This window comes from Triticum urartu, chromosome 3A (assembly GCF_056163025.1).
Source record: "Triticum urartu cultivar PI428250 chromosome 3A, HENAU_Tu73, whole genome shotgun sequence".
In the NCBI taxonomy this organism is placed as follows: Eukaryota; Viridiplantae; Streptophyta; class Magnoliopsida; order Poales; family Poaceae; genus Triticum; species Triticum urartu.
This window is the reverse complement of record NC_141875.1, coordinates 509,031,569-509,053,076: the sequence shown is the minus strand read 5'-3', so window position 1 is coordinate 509,053,076 and position 21,508 is coordinate 509,031,569. Positions and strand designations below refer to the sequence as shown.

General features: G+C 44.4%; 2 protein-coding genes across 3 annotated transcripts; one reads left to right on the top strand and one right to left on the bottom strand.

Annotated features, from left to right (window-relative positions):
* Positions 1-10,964: 10,964 nt before the first annotated feature.
* LOC125548603 (Leucine-rich repeat protein kinase family protein) lies at positions 10,965-15,370 on the bottom strand. The gene is made up of 12 exons (XM_048712168.2): positions 15,236-15,370; positions 14,071-15,126; positions 13,781-13,919; positions 13,448-13,519; positions 13,278-13,349; positions 13,102-13,182; positions 12,685-12,848; positions 12,333-12,580; positions 12,003-12,129; positions 11,861-11,929; positions 11,570-11,762; positions 10,965-11,475 (listed from the first exon to the last, which is right to left on the bottom strand). The coding sequence occupies exons 1-12, from the start codon at positions 15,339-15,341 to the stop codon at positions 11,037-11,039; spliced, it is 2,766 nt and encodes a 921-aa protein (XP_048568125.2). The 5' UTR covers positions 15,342-15,370; the 3' UTR covers positions 10,965-11,036.
* Positions 15,371-20,255: 4,885 nt separating this feature from the next.
* Positions 20,256-20,732, top strand: LOC147980300 (uncharacterized). Of its 2 annotated transcripts, XM_087547494.1 has the most exons (2): positions 20,256-20,454; positions 20,614-20,732. In XM_087547494.1, the coding sequence occupies exons 1-2, from the start codon at positions 20,256-20,258 to the stop codon at positions 20,730-20,732; spliced, it is 318 nt and encodes a 105-aa protein (XP_087403620.1). The 2 variants fall into 2 exon arrangements, with proteins under 2 accessions (XP_087403620.1, XP_087403619.1); XM_087547493.1 differs by having other exon boundaries at positions 20,256-20,732.
* Positions 20,733-21,508: the final 776 nt, after the last annotated feature.

The following is a 21,508-nucleotide window of genomic DNA, read 5'->3' as shown; positions in this document are numbered from 1 at the left end:
ATGAAAGAAGTGGTAAGAAAAGAAATACTCAAGCTTCTGGAGGCAGGTATAATCTATCCCATTGCTGATAGTGAGTGGGTAAGTCCTGTCCATTGTGTCCCTAAGAAGGGAGGTATTACTGTTGTTCCTAATGATAAAGATGAATTGATTCCACAAAGAATTATCACAGGTTATAGGATGGTAATTGATTTCCGCAAATTAAATAAAGCTACTAAGAAGATCATTACCCCTTACTTTTTATTGATCAAATGCTAGAAAGATTATGCAAACATACACACTATTGCTTTCTAGATGGTTATTCTGGTTTCTCTCAAATACCTGTGTTGGCTAGAGATCAATCAAAGACTACTTTTACATGCCCTTTTGATACTTTTTCTTATAGACGTGTGCCTTTTGGTTTATGTAATGCACCTGGTACCTTTCAAAGATTCATGATGGCTATATTCTCTGACTTTTATGAAAAGATTTGTGAGGTTTTCATGGACGACTTTTCCGTCTATGGTTCCTCTTTTGATGATTGCTTGAGCAATCTTGATCGAGTTTTGCAGAGATGTGAAAAAACTAATCTTGTCTTGAATTGGAAAAAGTGCCACTTTATGGTTAATGAAGGTATTGTCTTGGGGCATAAAGTTTCTGAAAGAGGTATTGAAGTTGATAAAGCCAAGGTTGATGCTATTGAAAAGATGCCATGTCCCAAGGACATCAAAGGTATAAGAAGTTTCCTTGGTCATGCCGGATTTTACAGGAGGTTCATTAAGGACTTCTCAAAAATCTCCCGGTCTCTGACTAATTTATTGCAAAAAGATATACCATTTGTCTTTGATGATGATTGTGTAGAAGCATTTGAAATACTTAAGAAAGAATTAGTCTCTGCACCTGTTGTTCAGCCACTTGATTGGAATTTACCCTTTGAAATTATGTGTGATGCTAGTGATTATGCTGTAGGTGCTGTTCTAGGGCAAAGAGTTGATAAGAAATTAAATGTTATTCATTATGCTAGTAAGACCCTAGACAATGCTCAAAGAAATTATGCTACTACTGAAAAAGAACTTTTAGCAGTAGTATTTGCTTGTGATAAGTTCAGATCTTATATTGTTGATTCTAAAGTAACTATTCACACTGATCATGCTGCTATTAAATATCTTATGGAAAAGAAAGATGCTAAACCTAGACTTATTAGATGGGTTCTCTTGCTACAAGAATTTGATTTGAATATTGTTGATAGAAAGGGAGCTGAGAACCCTGTTGCAGACAACTTGTCTAGGTTAGAAAATATTCTTGATGACCCACTACCTATTAATGATGACTTTCCTGATGAACAATTAAATGTTATAAGTACTTCTCGTAGTACTCCATGGTATGCTGATTATGCTAATTATATTGTTGCTAAATTTATACCACCTAGCTTCACATACCAACAAAAGAAAAAGTTTTTCTATGATTTAAGACGTTACTTTTGGGATGACCCACATCTTTATAAAGAAGGATTAGATGGTGTTATTAGACGTTGTGTACCTGAGCATGAACAGGAACAGATCCTATGCAAGTGTCACTCCGAGTCTTATGGAGGACACCACGCTGGAGATAGAACTGCACATAAGGTATTGCAATCTGGTTTTTATTGGCCTGCTCTCTTTAAGGATGCCCGTAAGTTTGTCTTGTCTTGTGATGAATGTCAAAGAATTGGTAATATTAGTAGACGTCAAGAAATGCCTATGAATTATTCACTTGTTATTGAACCATTTGATGTTTAGGGCTTTGATTATATGGGACCTTTTCCTGCCTCTAATGGATACACACATATTTTAGTTGCTGTTGATTACATTACTAAGTGGGTAGAAGCTATTCCAACTAGTAGTGCTGATCATAACACTTCTATTAAAATACTTAAAGAAGTTATTTTCCCGAGGTTTGGAGTCCCTAGATATTTAATGACTGATGGTGGTTCACACTTTATTCATGGTGCCTTCCGTAAAATGCTTGATAAATATGATGTTAATCATAGAATTGCATCTCCTTATCACCCTCAGTCTAGTGGTCAAGTAGAATTGAGCAATAGAGAGCTCAAATTAATTTTGCAAAAGACTGTTAATAGGTCTAGAAAGAATTGGTCTAAGAAACTTGATGATGCATTATGGGCTTATAGAACTGCATACAAAAATCCTATGGGTATGTCTCTGTATAAAATGGTTTATGGAAAAGCATGTCACTTACCTCTCGAACTAGAACACAAGGTATATTGGGCTATTAAAGAGCTCAACTATGATTTTAAACTTGCCGGTAAGAAGAGGTTATTTGATATTAGCTCACTTGATGAATGGAGAACCCAAGCTTATGAAAATGCCAAGTTGTTTAAAGAAAAAGTTAAAAGATGGCATGACAAAAGGATACAAAAGCGTGAGTTTAATGTAGGTGATTATGTATTGCTATACAACTCTCGTTTAAGATTTTTTGCAGGAAAACTTCTCTCTAAATGGGAAGGCCCCTACGTTATCGAAGAGGTCTATCGTTCCGGTGCCATAAAAATCAACAGCTTCGAAGGCACAAATCCGAAGGTGGTAAACGGTCAAAGAATCAAACATTATATCTCAGGTAATCCCATAAATGTTGAAACCAATATTATTGAAACCGTAACCCCGGAGGAATACATAAGGGACACTTTCCGGAACGTTTCAGACTCCGAAAAGGAATAGGTATGTGGTACGGTAAGTAAACCGACTCCAAAACAATCTTTAAGGCAATATTTCTCCGTTTTGGAATATTTAGAAAAAATAGAAAAATAAGTAGCAGTCCGGGAAGGACACGAGGGCCCCACGAGGGTGGTGGGCGCGCCCTACCCCCCTGGGCGCGCCCCCTACCTCGTGAGCACCTCGTCTGCCTTCCGGACTCTGTTTTCTTGCACGATACGTATTTTGTTCGGTAAAAATTCATTATATAACCTCCCGAAGGTTTTGACTCCCGTATCACGCAAACCTCCTCTGTTCTTGTTTCGAGCTGTTTTCTGTCAGGGTTTTCCAGGCTAGGCATCATGTCGTCTCCCTCCTCATACAATGGTGACAACGATGCTTGGCTAATGAAGATAGATTTGAAGAGGGAAGAACCCACGAGGGTCAACAAGGATGAAAGGATCAAGAAGGCCATGGAGGATCAAGCTCCGACAGCAAAAGACATCCTTCAACTTGATCATAACCTTCTTACCCCAACTGAGATCGAAGCTTTCAAGATGATTGAGTTAGCTCGTATACAAAACAAGTATCTCACACAAGAAAATATTTTGTTGAAGGAGCATATTGCCGCACTCAAGGGCATTATTCGCAAGCTGGAGGACCTCTTACGCTCGACGTGCGATTATCCGTCACCACCACCTTCTTCACCAACCAAGGAGATATAATAACATGGGTATGTGCACTCCCCTTGGCAACAGCCAAGCTTGGGGGAGGTGCCCCGGTATCGTATCACCACCACAACTCCTATCTTTACCGTTTTTCTTAGTTCGATCCTATTAGTAGTATCTTGATCTAGTAGAATAAAGTTTATGTCATGATCTAGTTTTGAGTTTTGCTTTATGATCTCTCTATGTAATCTAGTCCGTGAGCTATATATATAATAAAGATTAGTGTTGAGTCAAGGGCTTGATTATTTTGCCATGATCTTGGGTGAATAAAAGAAAAGAGAAAAAGAATAAAAAGAAACAAAGAGTTCATATTGATCTTATTGAGAGTAATGACTTCACATAGAAAGAGTATGATGATTAAAAGTTGTTGGGAGTTGGCAGACATAGCTTTGGTCATTGTTGCAATTAATAGGAAGTAATAAGGAAAGAGAGGTTTTCACATATAGATATATTATCATTGACATCTTTTATGATTGTGAGCACTCATTAAAATATGACATGCTAAAGAGTTGATGTTGGATAAGGAAGACAACGTAATGAGTTATGTCCTTCTTATATCTGAGATAAAGTATGTTGTCATGGATCCTCTAACTTGTTGAGCTTGTATTTCCCCCTCATGCTAGCCAAATTCTCAGCACCAAGTAGAAATACTACTTGTGCTTCCAAAATCCCTAAACCAGTTTTGCCATGAGAGTCCACCATATCTACCTATGGATTGAGTAAGATCCTTCAAGTAAGTTGTCATCGGTGCAAAGCAATAAAAATTGCTCTAAATATGTATGATTGATTGGTGTGGGAGAAATAAACTTTATACGATCTTGTGATGTGGAAGTAATAAAAGCGACGGACTGCATAATAAAGGTTCATATCACAAGTGGCAATATAAAGTGACATTCTTTCACATTGAGATTTTATGCATCCAACCATAAAAGCGCATGGCAACCTCTGCTTCCCTCTGCGAAGGGCCTATCTTTTATTATTATCTTCTACCTTATGCAAGAGTCACGGTGATCTTCACCTTTTCTTTTTCATTTTATCCTTTGGCAAGCTCAGCATGTTGGAAAGAACATGATATATATATATATATATATATATATATATATATCTAATTGGATGCAGGGGAGCATGAACCATTATTGTTGACATTACCCTTGAGGTAAAAGGTTGTGGGGCAAAACTATAAGCCCCTATCTTTCTCTGTGTCCGATTAAAACTTCATAAACACAAGTATTGCGTGAGTGTTAGCAATTATGAAGGACTAAATGATAGTTGATTGTGTGGACTTGCTTTTTAGCTCTGACATAGACTCTTTCCGATGTTATGATAAATTGCAATTGCTTCAATGACTGAGATTATAGTTTGTTGGAGCCCAATAAAGTTTATGATTTATACTTTTGCATTGTGAATAGATCATCACTTGAACATAAGTAATCATATGACAAAATCTATATATGTTGTTGTTATGAGAATAATCATGATGTCTTCATGTCCGTATTTTATTTTTTATCGACGCCTCTACCTCTAAACATAAGGACATATTTATTGTTATCGGTTTTTCGCTTGAGGACAAGCGAGGTCTAAACTTGGGGGAGTTGATACATCCATTTTGCATCATGCTTTTATATCGATATTTATTGCATTATGGACTGTTATTTCACTTTATGTCACAATACTTATGGCTATTCTCTCTTATTTTATAAGGTTTACATAAGGAGGGAGAATGCCGGCAGCTGGAATTCTGGGCTGGAAAAGGAGCAAATATTAGAGACCTATTCTGCGCAACTCCAAAAGTCCTGAAACTTCATGGGACATCTTAGAAGAAATAAAGAAAAATCCTCGCCAAAGATGAAGGCCAGGGGGGCACACCCTTCTCACGAGGGTGGGGGCGCCCCCCCCCTAGGGCGCGCCCCCTACCTCGTGGGCCCCCTGGTGGCTCTCCGACGCCCATCTTCTTCTATATGAGGTATTTCGATGAGAAAAAAAATAGGAAGAAACTTTTCGGGACGAGACTCCGCCGCCACGAGGCGGAACCTTGGCGGATCCAATTTAGAGCTCCGGCAGAGCTGTACTGCCGGGGATACTTCCCTCCCAGAGGGGGAAATCATCACCATCGTCATCACCAACGCTCCTCTCATCGGGAGAGGGCAATCTCCATCAACATCTTCACCAGCACCATCTCATCTCCAAACCCTAGTTCATCTCTTGTATCCAATTCTTGTCTCAAAGTCCGGGATTGGTGCTAGTAGGTTGCTAGTAGTGTTGATTACTCTTCGTAGTTGATGCTAGTTGGTTTATTTGGTGGAAGATCATATGTTCAGATCCTATATGCATATTATTACCCCTCTGATTATGAACATGAATATGCTTTGTGAGTAATTACGTTCGTCCTTGAGGACAAGGGAGAAGTTTTGCTATGAGTAGTCATGTGAATTTGGTATTCGTTTGATATTTTGATAAGATGTATGTTGTCTAGCCTCTAGTGGTGTTATGTGAACGTCGACTACATAACACTTCACCATTATTTGGGCCTAGAGGAAGGCATTGGGAAGTAATAAGTAGATGATGGGTTGCTAGAGTGACAGAAGCTTAAACCCTAGTTTATGCGTTGCTTCGTAAGGGCCTGATTTGGATCCATATGTCTCATGTTATGGTTAGGTTTACCTTAATACTTTTGTTGTAGTTGCGGATGCTTGCAATAGAGGTTAATCATAAGTGGGATGATTGTTCAAGTAAGAACAACACCCAAGCACCGGTCCACCCACATATCAAATTATCAAAGTATCGAATGCGAATCATATGAACGTGATGAAAACTAGCTTGACGATATTCCCATTTGTCCTCGGGGGAGCTTTTCCTATTATAAGAGTTTGTTCTGGCTTGTACTTTGCTACAAAAGGATTGGGCCACCTTGCTGCATTTTATTTACTTTTGTTACTTGTTGCTCGTTACAATCTATCTTATCACAAAACTATCTGTCACCACTTATTTCGGTACTTGCAGAGAATACCTTGCTGAAAACCGCTTATCAGTTCCTTCTGCTCCTCGTTGGGTTCGACACTCTTACTTATCGAAAGGACTACGATAGATCCCCTATACTTGTGGGTCATCACGTCCCAAAGGCCGGCTGGCCTCCCCCTTGCTCCTTTATATACGGGGGCAGGGGCACCCTAGAACACACAAGTTGATTGTTTCCAGCCGTGTGTGATGCCCCCCTTCATCATAATCCACCTCGGTCATATCGTAGGTGCTTAAGCGAAGCTCTGTTCTGGTAGCATCATCATCACCATCATTACGCCATCATGCTGACGAAACTCTCGCTCGGCACTCTGCTGGATCGTGAGTTCGTGGGACGTCACCGAGCCGAACGTGTGCAGACCGCGGAGGTGTCGTACTTTCGGTACTAGAATCGGTCGATCGTGAAGACGTATGACTACATCAACCGTGTTGTCATAACGCTTCCGCTTACGGTCTACGAGGGTACGTGGACAACACTCTTCCCCTCTCGTTGCTATGCATCACCATGATCTTGCGTGTGCGTAGGAATTTTTTTGAAATTACTACGTTTCCCAACAAGGATACTATTAGCCTACCTTGAAAACTAAGTTACCTACAATACTATGAACTTAGAGGCGAAGCTAGTTATGATAGATTACTTGCTAGTTATGGTAGAAAACTTAAAGGGTGAAGCTAGTTAACTTGGTAGTCATGGTAGTCAACTTCAAAGGGTTTTTTGTTGATAGGTGATCAAACTACGCATATTAATAAGAAGTTGCTTTCTTATAACACTAAAGTTGCCTCCGCAGCATCCAAAGTTGGTTTTAAAAAGTTTGTCGAAACGCACCTATATGGGATCTAGTTTTGAAGAACTTATCATGGCAAACACAATGGTGAACACGGATTTGAAATTCGACGCTCGAGTCAAAAGTTACGGATTTTAGAAATTTTTTAAGCTTCAAATAAATACATGCACGTGGGATCTTGCTGAATAACGTGATGAAGGGGAACGTGAAGACGCGAAGGGACCAGCCGACCAGATGCTTTTTCTCTTTTGTCAGATCTCGTCTTTTGAAACGTATGGGACTAATGGCAATGCAATCACATTAAGAATACTGGGATCGAACGGCTTGAATGGGTGCGCTCGCTGCAACCAAATAGCGCAGCTGCACTAACACACAGTTAGGATATATATTTGGTTTTGTAGATGTTAATATTTTTTAATATAAAATTGGTCGAACTTTGCATAGTTTGACTTGAGACAAATCTAATACTCAAAGTAAAAATGACCGGAGGGAGTATTACCACCGCCATAAAAAGTGTGTCTTAAATTTGTCTACCATATTTTGGGACAGAGTATAAAACATTTTGAATCTTAACTAGAATACCCATGACATGAAATCTTTTTTTAGAAACGGGAGTAAAGTTTGTCTCATCTCATTAATTAAAAAAAAGAATGACAAGGTTCGAGAGTTTCATGACCACAAATGTCAATACACAAGGGGATCACTCTCCCAAAAATATTTAGCCCCAACAATGATCCAAATCTTCGCCTCAACGTTGATCGAGAAAATCATGTGGGTTGGTAAAGATGACTTGTTTCGAAAAACTCTCGCATTTCTTCGTTCCAGATTGGCCAACAAACGCGTGGGGTTGTGAGGGACCTGTCTGGCGGCCTTGTTTGCGTGTGCCCGGATGGTGGATGTTGTCGGGGTTGCTGCGCCTCCTGGTATCCTTTCATCTGCTTGCATGCATTGACGGGTGTGCGAGGTGCCGTCTTGCCCGGTTTATTTGTGTCTCTTTGATCCTTTGGTAGTTCGGTGATGCTGGGTCTACCGCGGCGCTTGTGCGTGTCATGCACCCGGTCGATATTGTTCGCCGCCATATGCAACGTCACGCCGCTGCTTTTGCGGTGATTTGGACGTTTGCGCGTCATATGTTGGGTCGGTATAATGCACGTTTCCTTCTCGTGTGTAGTTCGACGCCATGTAGCCCCGCAACGCTTCGCTGCATTTTCTGCGAAATAGGACCGTTATATGCTGTGTCAGTGCAACAATTGTTTGTGTTTGATGTATTGTCCGCTGCATTCAACGTCGCATCATTGCATTTGCGGTGCGTGAGAAGTGGGTGTGTCGGTCACTTGCTTGGGCCCGCCACACAAGCATCGTAGCCCACCAATCAGGCCCAATCAAAGGACAACACAAACTTATACTCCTTTCGTTCCACAATGTAGTGCTTCCTTTATCCACGTGTTTCAACTTTGATCGTCAATTTAACTATGAAGACCGATTGCGGCGGGAGCAAAAATTATATCAGTGACACATTGATCACCATGGGCCGCTAACACATTGATCACCCACGAATCATGACCAACCACCTATGAGTCCATCGAGATTTATTTACTACTCCCTCCGTCCGGGTTTATTGGGCCCGGAGACAGGATTGGCAAGACCAAGGAACGTAGTACTTCCTCCGGTCCTTTTTACTCTGCACATTGGATTTGCCGAAAGTCAAACTTTGCTAAGTTTGACCAAATTTATATTAGAAATTATTAGTATCTATAATATCTAATAAATATAATATGAAAATATAACCCAAGATGAATTTAATGATATTAGTGTTGTTATGTGAATGTCTATAATTTTTTATATAAACTTGGTCAAAGTTGGATGAGATTGATTTCAGACAAACCTAATATGCAGAGTAAAAAAAACTGGAAGGAGTAACTGGCCTTGATTAAGGTGGAAATTTCTGGTGTTTAATTGTGGTGTGCATTTCGGGAGCCACGTAATTTAATGTGCACTCTAGGTAATCCATCCAGTAGCCCAGAGTTCAAGCGCATGCTGATGCATGGCCGCTAGCATGGCCAATCTGAAGACCAGGAGAAGCCCATGCGTCCGCTTAGGCAGTGGCGAATCTAGAAAAAAATGAAGGGCGGGCTGGGCTGCTTGGGTCATGTAAATATGTGTTGGATTGGGCCTGCAAGTAGCTGGGCTAGGCCTTAAAATTAGTAGTAGAAATAAATTTTACAGTGCTGGAGGGGGGGCTTGAGCCTGTTAAAGCCCCCCAGTAGAATCGCCCCTGCGCTTAGGTCGCTACATGCAATGGGCTAGTTAATTTCCCTCGGTCCCCCGCAACTGAATGGCTTTGATTCCAAGAAAATTAATTAGAAGGGCCTAATAAATCGAGACGTGTTGTTGTGGCTGAGAGGCCTAATAAACTCGGACGGAGGGAGTAGTACCAAGACTCTGATACCACTTGTTAGAATAATCTGACGTACAACTGATTCATCGAGGAACAAGCAATCACAGCACAATGACGACACCGAGATTTCGTAACGAGGTTCGAAGAACTCGCCTATTCCCGGGGCAATGGCTAGTTGACTACGGGCAATCCTCCTCGAGATACGACAACACCGAATGTACTAGGTGCTGGCACATGCCGCCGGCTCCTCCCACGTGCATGTCTCTATCTAGTCATCGTCGGTTACAACATGGGGTACCTCTCATTATATAAGAGGCCAAGGGTATAAACTGTTCGACTCCAACATTACATGTATTCTGCCACTCTACAACATAAGTCCAATCTAACCTGACTTTGTACATACTATTCGACACAAACTCATTAGTGTTGAAAAAGGCACGACAGCAACACACGATTGGTCTAGCTTGCGGGAGGCTCTACCACAGACGCTTTCGGAATATCCGGACACTGTGTCGTGAAGGATCACCCCGACGACGGAGTTCTCGGTGAGCTCGGCATACCATGCTCTGTGCCAGGCACCAGCCACACCTTGGTTAGCTCCAATGTGGAAAGCCCCCGCCCCCCTGAAGATTAAGATGTTTAGCAGCTACTATGAAATCGCCTCCCCTCGGGGATAGAGGTTCTTAAGCGACACGGCCCCGGGAACGGCCTGTGCCCCCTTTGCGCGGTACCGGAGACGGAGACACATATCCTCTTCGCTTGTACTGCTGCAAGGGTGATTTGGACGTTCGTTTACGAGGCGCTGGGACCCGAATGAGAGGCCCTGGACCTTGTGGATTTCCTTCAACGTAGGGCTATCCATCTGCCGCAACATCGCCGCCTTTTCTGGCTAGTTTTTGCGGCGATGACGTGGACACTTTGGACGACTCGTAATAAGATGGTGATTGAGAAGGTCTTCTCGGCAAAGGCATATGACTCCTTCAAATTCCTTGTTTTTATGCAGCACTGGCACCCGCTCTCGAGGCAGTGTGACCGTACCCGCCTCGGCCACATGATGGATGCGCTTCTGGCTACAGCCCGTCGGCTCTCAGCATCGTAGTGTCGCTTCACGACTGCCACTAGGTTGCCTTTTTCATATTATTTTTTTATGTTTTCTTGGACATTGTTGTGTTGTGGCCCCAACCGTTGGTTTGTAACTTGGGATTTGCTTGACTGTTGTATGAAACTTTGCTTTATCTATAAAGTGAGACGAAAGCCTGTTTTGAGGAAGTGACACACGATCAAAAGCCTATTTCGAGGAAGTGACACACGATCAAAGAAGGGGGAGCTCAAAGGGGAAGAGGGAATTGATACCGTTTTTCTTATTGTGGGGACATGTTACGAGGTTGAAGCTCTCACAGCTAAACAGAAACTCGGATACATCACAATGACATTCCCAGAAATCTTATCTAGCTGCGGGGCCACTCACCAGATCTAGCACCCTCCCACTCTGCGTACTCTGGCTTGCAGTGTCACTGTTTTCCCCATACCCGTCGCCACTTCCGGCGTACGAACCGTGCACCCTCTCGCAGCCTTCTTCCAGCTCCAAGCTCTCCTTGAGCTGGACGACGACGTCGGCCATGGCGGGCCTCTGGCTGGCCGCCTGCTCCGTGCACCTCAGGGCCAGGTCGGCGACCTTCCAGACGGAGTTGAGGTCGTACCGCCCCTGCATGTTGTCGTCCACGACGCTCTCGATGTCGCCCTTGGCGAGCCTCTGCCGCGCCCACTGCACGATGTGCACGCTCTCCGGGAGGATCGGGGGCTGGCCCGTGACCACCTCCAGCAGCACGATCCCGAAGCTGTACACGTCGCTCTTCTCGCTGAGCTGGAACGAAGTGTAGTACCTGCAGAGTACGTGTTGTGAGAGTCTCAGAGAGCACTTTTTACTACCACTTCAGTTTGCTTCTCTGTGGTTTTGGTTAGTGGAGAAGAACGTACTCGGGGTCGAGATATCCGGGGGTTCCCACTACTCGCGTGGAGACATGGGACTGGAGGTCGTTGTTGAAGGCCTTGGACAGGCCGAAGTCGGCGATCTTGGCCTCCAGGTTGCTCCCGTTCAGGAGTATGTTGGCCGCCTTCACGTCCCTGTGGATCAGCGGCGGCGTGCACGCCTTGTGCAGGTACTCAAGGCCTGCACATCAGAAAAAGAACATTCAGTCAAGTTGGTTTCTGACAGAAAAGAGAAGCAGGTGTGCTGAAATAAATTATGTCTGGTAGTAGCTTGGAAACCTTGGGCAGAGTCGAGCGAGATCCTTAATCTTTGGCGCCATGTTAAAGGTACAGAGTTGGGGGATTTTTCTGAAAGATACAAGTAATCAGCAGGGATTTCAGGGATAAGAGTACAAGCTAGTAATTGATTTCTTCCTACTACCTCTTAGCTTCTCTTGTAAAGTTCCTTCAGACATGTACTCGTACACAAGAGCTGAGTGCTGCCCATCCTTGCAGTGGCCAACCAGATTCACCAAGTTCCTGTGATGAACTCTTATCAGATGCAGAGCCTGAAATGCAATTCAGAGTAGTTCTGTCAGTCAGTGACCAAGTGCATTTTATTTTGCAGCACATCCGTATATGGTTTGACGAAACTGAGAAATTCTTGTTATTAAAGTATTTGGGTAAAATTGATTTGATTAATTCTGCGCACACGATGGAAGAGAAAAAACAGGCATAGGAATGAGGGGAAAGGAGCAGGAAGAAACCTAACCTCTGCCAAGAACTCATTAACCCCTTGAGATGACGATTCTGAGCGCGTTTTGACTGCAACCGGGGTTCCATCTTCCAAGTAGCCAAGATAGACTACTCCGAACCCACCTTTGCCAATGGACTTCTCGAAGCTATTTGTGATAGTCTTTAGCTCTTTGTAACTGAACTGGCGAGTATCGAATTGCAATGAGACAGCGTCTCCATTGTCTTCTTTTGATTTACTTCCATTCAGCGGTCTGACAGAAAGATCTGCATAGGCACTGCTTTATTAGCAACCAAGAACACGACACACTATATTTTTCCTGAACAATAATTAGACAACTAGTACTTGGTTTCTAGTCAACAGAAATCACCATTTTCAGTTCTTCTTCTGCGAAGGCAGAGTGTAAGAGTTACCACCACAACCACCAGTACAGAAAGTACAACGGCAGCCACAGCGAGATTTACGGCAGAAATCTTGGTAGGTTTTTTTCTTTGTGGCTGGTCATTGTTGATGCTGCTTATGTTCGCTTCAATTCTAACATCACCAAAAATAAGGATCACAAATCATAGTGAATACTGAATAGTGTTACAGGATATGTTGGGTACAGGAATGTTCCACTGTTTTTTTTCTGATATTCAGACACTATTGTTAAAACCCTATTAAAAATGTTCAGATTTTTGATCCTTTGTTTGCTTTGCACAATAGGATTGTAAATGGTGACAATGAGCAGGTCCGTGATTATATATATTTTTTCTTCTGAACTATATATATAGGAAGATAATACTACCTTAATGAAAGTGCACCTTCTTGCGACCTTTTTAGAAGACTTTCTGGAACTGATCCATTGAACTTGTTGCCGGTCAAATCTCTGAGGGGAAACAGGGGACGGGATTAATGTTGGGCGAGTGTAACAGTGACAATGTTTCATCAAAGTAGTACAAATCTCATGGTCATTGATCTTACAGGACAGCAAGCGACGGTAGTTGTGCAAGAAATTCAGGAATGTTCCCTGTCAAACTGTTGTGAGATAAATCCCTGAAAAATCAACAAATCTTCCAACTATTACCACTGAATGTGCAGCACAAAAATACTGACGGGGAACTAGAGTAGTAAAATAGATGATGCATATTTACAGGTTCTGAAGAGCAGTGAGATTGCTTAAAAGAGTGGTGATTTCTCCAGCCAACCCATTGGAGGACAAGTTTCTGCAAGAAAAGGCATCCCCAAAGGTTAAACATTTTTCAGTTATCTCACTATGTTACACAGTACTACTCACTCCGTTTCAAATTACTCGTTGTAGAAATGGATGTATCTAGAACTAAAATACATCTAGATACATCCATACCTGCGACAAGTAATTTGGAACGGAGGGAGTATTACGCAGTATTTAGGGGTGAATTCTTCTCCTGGTTCGGTTCAAAAAGCATTTAGGACTGAATTTGCATCTTGCAGGTGCAGGAACTCACAGTGAGGTGATTCTTGGTGCGCTAGAGATTGCATAGTTGCAACCTACACCGTCCCACAAATATATCTTGGGGCCACACGGATCACCCATCCAGTTCCTCTTGATCTCATACTTGGCCTTGATGGCCATAATGGCACTCACTAGATCCCCCAAATCAATTAATAGAAACAACAAAATGTCAGCTTCCTTTTTTTTTGTGAATATGTCAGCTTCCTTTCAGTAACCATCACTGTGCATGACGAAATTCAGTTCAGAGACACCAATTTGCATGTATGAGGTCAGAGACCATACCATCTCCTCCATGAGTTGCACGCTCTGCAGTAGGCACCATGACATAGATCTCCAGCGCATTGAGCAATGGCGGCAGCGTCGAGTTGGCGGTCGGTTCGATCCTGAAGCTGTACTCCGTACTCCCTGCCACCATCCCGAACATTGAGCTGGAGTAACGGAACTCCGGGGAGAAGGGCTTGCTGTACCACAGGCCGTTGTTGAGGTAGACCTCGCAGATCCTCGTCTCGCTGCCGTTGAGCCGCCGGAGCTCGGCCATGTGAAGCACGGCGAAGTAGTCCAGCTCCTTGTTGGACTCGTACGCGCCCCAGTAGAACCGCAGGCTGAAGCCGTCGTCCACGGTGGCGGCCGTCTGCATCACCGCCGACGGCACCTCGAACTGGTCCCCGGCGACGTAGCGCACCGTGCCCGTCGTGTTGGCCGGGTTCCATGACCGCAGGTTCGCTAGCACCTTCCAGACGCGGTCGTGGGGGTCCGACGGGTACCTCACGATCAGCTTCTCGTCGTCGGAGCCGAGGTTGTACCGGCCGTGGACGGCCATGGAGAGGGAGGCATTCGCCACGACGGGGTATAGCGTGTCCGGGAGCGGGCGCAGCTCGAGGCCAGAGATGAAGGGCGTGCCGAGCCCCTTCTTGCCGACGAGGCAGACCTGGACGTAGTCGTCGGGCACGACGGCGATGATCTCCGCCTGGAAGGTGTCGGAGACGCTGGAGACGTTCACCGTCTGCCAGAAGTTGACGCCGAGGTGGAGGTCGAACACGGCGAGGCCGCCGGGGCCCAGCCCGTCGTAGTTCCCGTGCAGGAAGGTGGCGCGGACCAGGTACTTGGTGCCCGGCGTCAGGGAGCGCACGGTGTAGCAGTTCCGGGCGCCGGTGGGGAAGCTCCGGAGGTCGTTGTAGAGCCTCGGGAGCTTCAGGTCGATCATGCCGGCGTGCTCGGCGGAGATGTTGTGGCTGACGCCCGCGTCCACGAACTGCGCGTCGGGGACGTACGGCAGCCAGGTGACGACGTCGACGTAGCCGGCGCTCGGAGGGCTGCCGCAGTCGATGCTGATGAAACCTGGAGCCAAGCAGATCGACGGTGGCACCGCACGAGTGGGCAAGGTTTACTACTAGTTCGTCCAGAATCGAACTCCGGGGAGAAATGTGTGTGATTGCGGGCAGCTTACCGCGAGTGTTAGCTTGAGCGCGAGCATAGAGCACGACATGGGCGACGCAGATGGAGATGAGCGAGAAGACGGCGGCCGTCGTCCGCACGGAGCCGTGGCGCGACATGGCAGGCTAGCTGATGAAGTGATGATGACCTCCAGCTCCAGGTGCCTCCGTGATCTTGGAAAGAGAACATCAATGGATTAAAGGTAATGCACTGATTTTATTTTGGGTTAATGCACGTCTTTGCGAATGTATTTTATTCAGGCCTATTTCGATCAATCGCGACGAACAGGGTGCCACGTTGTGGGCATTCAAATCAGTGCGTATTGGTCCGAAATCGGATACAAAATTCGTCCCTCGTGTCAACACGCGATGGTCTTTTCTAGATTTGTTGTGCGTAAAACATGCGTCATGGCTGTCTCCTACCCCTGCTAGAGCTTTGCTACATCTACGTAAAATCTCTTACGAATCTTACGTACAAGCTCATGTGGTCTGATTTGATTGGAATAAGATAAGACCTTGACTCATCTGACAAAATAGGTGAGTGGACAGCTTTACGTAACCTGCTACGTAGGTGTAGCATTTTTTTTTGAAGAAAATGGCTCCAGCCCCAGTTCCATTTTCATCAAAAAATAAAACTTACAGAGTACAACATTTATTACAAACCGCGGGAGGAGATTGAGGCATCCCTCCGACATGGTTTTCAGAAACCACAAAACACAAACATCTAAAAAACAGGGCCAAGGCTAAAAGAACTATGTTGAAATGAGACTAACTACTTGCAGACCTTGCTATAGGAAGGAAACATGAGGCTAAATTTAACCATCAATGACCACGCTCTTCTCCATGCCCATCCACCCTCCCATCTTTTGGAGAGAGTATTGCAGCCAAAGTTCATTCCTCTTCAGCCTGGCTCTGGCCAAAGCAGCAGCGGTGTTCTTCTTGCAGCCTCCCATATAGCCACAATGATCCCCTCCACGCGCTCTCTTGCACTTCCTTTGCACAGGATCTTCCACAGGTTGCAGAAGCCTGCAATCCTTCTCAGAACCACCTGCACACCCATCTAGTTTGTGTTATTAAAACGTAAATCATTCTTGCATCTCCAGATAGCCCAGAGAGTAGCTGATATAGTTAGATTTTCGGCTTGCGGGTTTTTAACTTTTCCCCACATGTCTGCCACCTTATCAAAGGCAGGTAGGGGGGTGCATCCTATGATGGAATGTATATTTCTTCAGATCTCCCTAGCTACAATACACTCAAAAAACAAGTGGTTGATATTTTCACATTCTGAGCAGAACAAGCAAGATAGATCATCTAAGTGTTGCCTTTTTATAAGATTCTCTCTAACCAACAACTTATTATGTGGCAGCAGCCACAAAAATATATGGATGTTGGGAGGTACATGGATTTTCCATATATCAAAAACATGAACTGGGCTAATGCCCCTAAAATTAATCATGGCATACATAGATCTAACTGAGTATTTACTATTTGACTCTAGTTTTCAAATTAAAGCATCATCATCATCACACACGACAACAGATTGAACAATGCTTAACAGGTCAAATCAAAGGAGAAGCAACCTATTATTTACACATCTCCTAAATGTGATTTTAAGGTTTACCACATCCCGCAAATCAGGAATAACCTGATTGTAGCATTTTTGCCCCTACCATTACCACACAGCGAGCCGAACACTGCTTTTCCTTAGAATCAACCGAACACTCTGCTGACAGGGAGCTCCTAAGGGCATCTCTAAGAGCAACACTAGCAGCACACACACAAAATAAGAAGAAGAAGAAGAAGAAGAAGAAGAACTCTAGCCGACGGTGTAAATCAGCCCGTCGCGCAAAATAACCATCGATACACGGGACCATGACAAAAAATCGTCTCGATCAGGTCCGGCCATAATTTTTTTTTTGCGAACGCCTCCATATTTCAGCTTGTAGCCATCAAATCTAACAACCCCCCTCCTCCTTTGTCGCTCCCTTTATTCCCTCGTGCGACTTGGTGAGAGGGAAACTTCCTCCCCTTCCACGCCGCCCGCCTGCATCGCTGTTGTCGCAAATCCCTTCGGCCCCAAGCCGTCTCGCCTTGATGCACCCCCAATTGCCGCGATGGGGCCGCCACAGCCCTCGGACGACGTTTCCATGTATTGACGATCCCATTGGTGCCACCTTGCCTATTCCCTCCCGCCGTCGCTCACGCGGCCATGTTCCTCGCCGCCGCGCCTACTCCTTTTGCCGCTAGCGTGAAGCAGAAGCAGCAGGGCAACCACGTCGTCCATGGAGCTGTGGCCGCCGCGGTCATGAATCCTCCCGCCGCGGTCGCCGCCACGCGGACGTCCGCATCTTCCACCCCCTCCGGTGGACGTCCAAAGACCCAAGCAAAGGGGCCGGAGAAGAAGGTTGTGGCGGCGCGAGGACAGGCCCCACCTCAACCCCCTCCGATGAGCAATGTGTCACGCAATCCCATCGACTCCACCAATGCCAACGTGCTCGAAGAAACGCGGAGAGGTAAAGAAAATTATCTTTGCTCCAGTGAACTTTGATTGAAATTTGCTTCGGTTTCTTAGTGTTTCAGCCGTCAGATTTTGTAGCTACACCATTGATACATCATATACCGAGTTGTTGGAGGAGAATGAGGTGGACTTGAGTGCTCCACTTGATGATTTTGAACCGGGTACCAATCCGGAGGTTCAAGCCGAGGTTGAGGAGGCGGATGACAACAATGATAAAGTGAAAGAGCTTGAGGTGGAGGAGTTCGATACTAGCCAAGCCAAGTTTGAAAAAAGAACCGGCAATTACAGGAGGAAGTTTGCTTGATTCGAGCATCTGTCACCCACCAGAACGAGCAACACGGCAGGCCCACAGGCGCCTCGAGAAGCCCATCCAGGGGTACTTTTAGCGTAATCGTCATATGTCGCCTGTACTTATGCTTATTACTGCTCGCCTACTGCATAGCGCTATTTGAGCCGGCCTAATACTGTAGCTTCGCTCGATTTTTTTAGTACTCCCCCCGTCCCAAAATAAATGTTGTCGTTTTAGTTCAATTTTGGAGCACCAGCCTTTTCACTGTTTTTATTAGTTTTCTTCGGTTCTTCTTTACCCTTTTCGTTTTCTTTTCTCTGCTTCACTTCGTTTCTTTCATTGTTTTTCACCGGTTTTCTTATGTTTTTTATTTTCTTTTTTCTTTATTTTCAACACATATCTAATATTTTCATAGACATATTACATTTTCCTACAAATCAGAAATATTTCTCTATTCATGTTTAATATTTTTTAAATACATTATTTTTAATATATATTTTGATGTCTACTTTTTTCACATATATATATATATGTTTAAAATATATTTTCAAATACTTGTTTAAACATTTTTTGAGTATCTGTTAACATTATTGAAATACATGTTGAACTGTTTCTTTTGTATGATGCATGTCATTTATATAAACTATGCAAGCATTTTTTTGAAATATATAAATATTTTTAAATAAAGTCTCAAACATTTTATTTGAAATGTATGTATATTTTTGTAAATGTAATGTACATTCTTTTGAATAGTATGGAACATTTGTTTCATGGCAGAAACATTTTTTACATTGTATAATGTTTTTAAAATATGCAATATACATTTTTTGCTACACTTGGACATTTTTGAAGTTTCAAAAACATTCGTTTGAATGGTACAAACATTTTCTAAGAGCTGAGCGACCATTTTTTTACACCGCATTATATTTTTAGTTGTGCGTTGAACACTTTTGAAAACTTAACTATTTATTTTCATAATATTTGTATTTATTATTTTCTAAACTTTAGAAAAGTAAAAAAGAATCATGTGTGCAACATCGGAGGGATAAGACATGTGGTTATTGCATCGGACCACTACTGGCTCGCTCTAGGTGACCTGGTCTTCTGCCTCGCATAAGGCAAGATATAGACTCGCCGATCACTAGTTAAGAGTCATCCCTTGCAAATGTCACTCCCCACCTTGTTAGGTGCTAGCAAGTGGTGTGTGCCACTTGTCCCAACGAGGAGGTTTTCTATTTTTTCGTAGATTCTTTTATTCGAAACGTTTTATCTCTTGAACAGTGCGTCCAAATACCGAATCCATTGTTGAGTTTTTTCACGTTGGGATCTTCAAAACCAGATCCGGTGTTAACAGGTTTTAGTGAACTTTTTCACGAAACAAAAGACAAGAGAAAAATGGATACTGAAAGAAAAACAAAAAAATGAAAGAAAAAACAAAAGTCTACATGCATGGTTGCGTTTTCACTTGTTTGGGAAGCACAGACAATGCTTTTCCGAGGAAGCACGAGTTGTGCTTCTCGCGAAAGCAAATATGTGCTTCTCGTAGAAACACATGATGTGTTTTTCATATTATTATTTTTCGAAAAGCACAACTGTGCTTTAATTTTTTTTCACTAAAACCTAGGAAAAATCAGACAAAAACTTAAAAGCCAAGAAAACTCATCTTACACCCAAAACACATGTACACAATTTTTTTAAAAGAAAATTCAGAGGTAGCGTCCAACATGCGACATGTGGTAGCAGCTGAGCGCACCACTTGACGCGCTACCATACCAGAAAAGTGACCAGTACGGGAGCCCCACAAGAGGTGACCTTTAGTTAGTTACTCTCTAGACTGTCCCTAGTAGACACTAAAAAAAAGACTATCCCTGGTTTTTTTAGGGTTAGGGGTTCTCCCATCGGAATTCCTGTTGTATATTGAGGGCAGGGCGCAACAGCAGTGAACCGTGTGCTCGGCTCACTATGAGGCAGTGAACTGTGCTCGGCCCCAAGTAACCGACAGGATTGCGCTCGGCCCACTAACTCAATACATTATTTTCTAAAAAAACGACCGGATTGCTCAGGAAACTTGGACCCCAAGTTACCGACCACACGACGAGAACTGACAAACACGACCACCAACCCGTGCCCGCCAAGGAAGGGAAGCCCCCGGTGCGTATAAATTGTCCACCGGCAGATCTGGCATCGACGCACAGAACCACGAAGCAAGCCAAGGAAACGAGCAAAGATGCGTCAGGAGGGACGGCAGCGAGGGTGGGTGCGCGTGTACGACTGCGAGCTGGTCGACCCGGAAGGCAAGCGCCGCGCCGTGCACGCCGTGGAGGGGCCGGCAGTGGCCAACAGCGGGTTCATCCGGGCGCCGCGGAGGCCGACCAACCAGTCCAAGTCCGACGGCCTCCGCGCGCTCGGCAGGAGCGGAATCGCGCAACAGGAGGAGGAGGAGCCGCAGGCCCTTCCGCCGACGATGGCCGTGCGCTTCGGGTACTACTACTCGACGGGATGGCAGTCGCTGTTCAAGTTCGAGTCCGCCATGTACAACTACAAGAAAGTGGAGATCTGCCCGCCGGCGGCAACGCGCTTCGGGGGAAGATCGTCGTGCAAGGCGGGGCGCAAGTTCAGGCACGACGAGGTCAAGAAGTATTACCTCGACGTGGCCGACGTCCTCGACGGGCAGCTCGATTATCTTCATGACTTCGATTCATGAGCGCTCGGGAGGAAGGTGCATTCACTAGTAGAAAAAGTGTCAAATGTGAAGCATATTAGTGCCGGTTTAAATTTGAGCCGGCACTAATGTGACCATTAGTGCCAGTTCCAACGGCTAGGTGGGCGGGCATCATCAGTACCGGTTCGTGAACAACCTTTAGTACCGGTTCATGCCACGAACCGGTACTAATGAGGCTGTGTGAGGCTATGGTCAGGCTGGGGCCCCCATGAAGACCTTTAGTACCGGTTCATGCCCTGAACCGGTACTAGAGTTTCTTAGTAAGCTGATTTTTAGTCCCACCTCGCCAAGAGAGAGGCAGTATGAGTGGTTTATAAGCCGTGAGTGCACAGACAATGACGAAGAGTTGCAATGCTCACCTGCATGTTGATTAGTTTCAAGCCTTGCGGAATAGCATAGATTGCACTGAGCTATGTGCAGTGCAGTCTACACTATTCCGAATGGCTTGAAGAAAATTAACCAGCATTGCACCTCTTTTTTATTTTTAATAACTTATTTGAACTCCGGACTTCTTTTGTGTTCAGTATGCAGCATTTAAAGCGACGTCATCAATTTCCAATATGTTCTGACATCATTTGTTGTTTTTCGGTCATTTACCTAATTGTTTAGAGAGCTAAATGACCGTGAAATTATTGAGGGCGTGCATACTTTTCTGCTTGCAGCTGAGGCAAACAAGTGGGCGGATGGTTTTATGCCTTGTCCATGTGCTGGCTGTAAGAATGGTCACAATTACTCTATGTCAAGAACCATTCACGTCC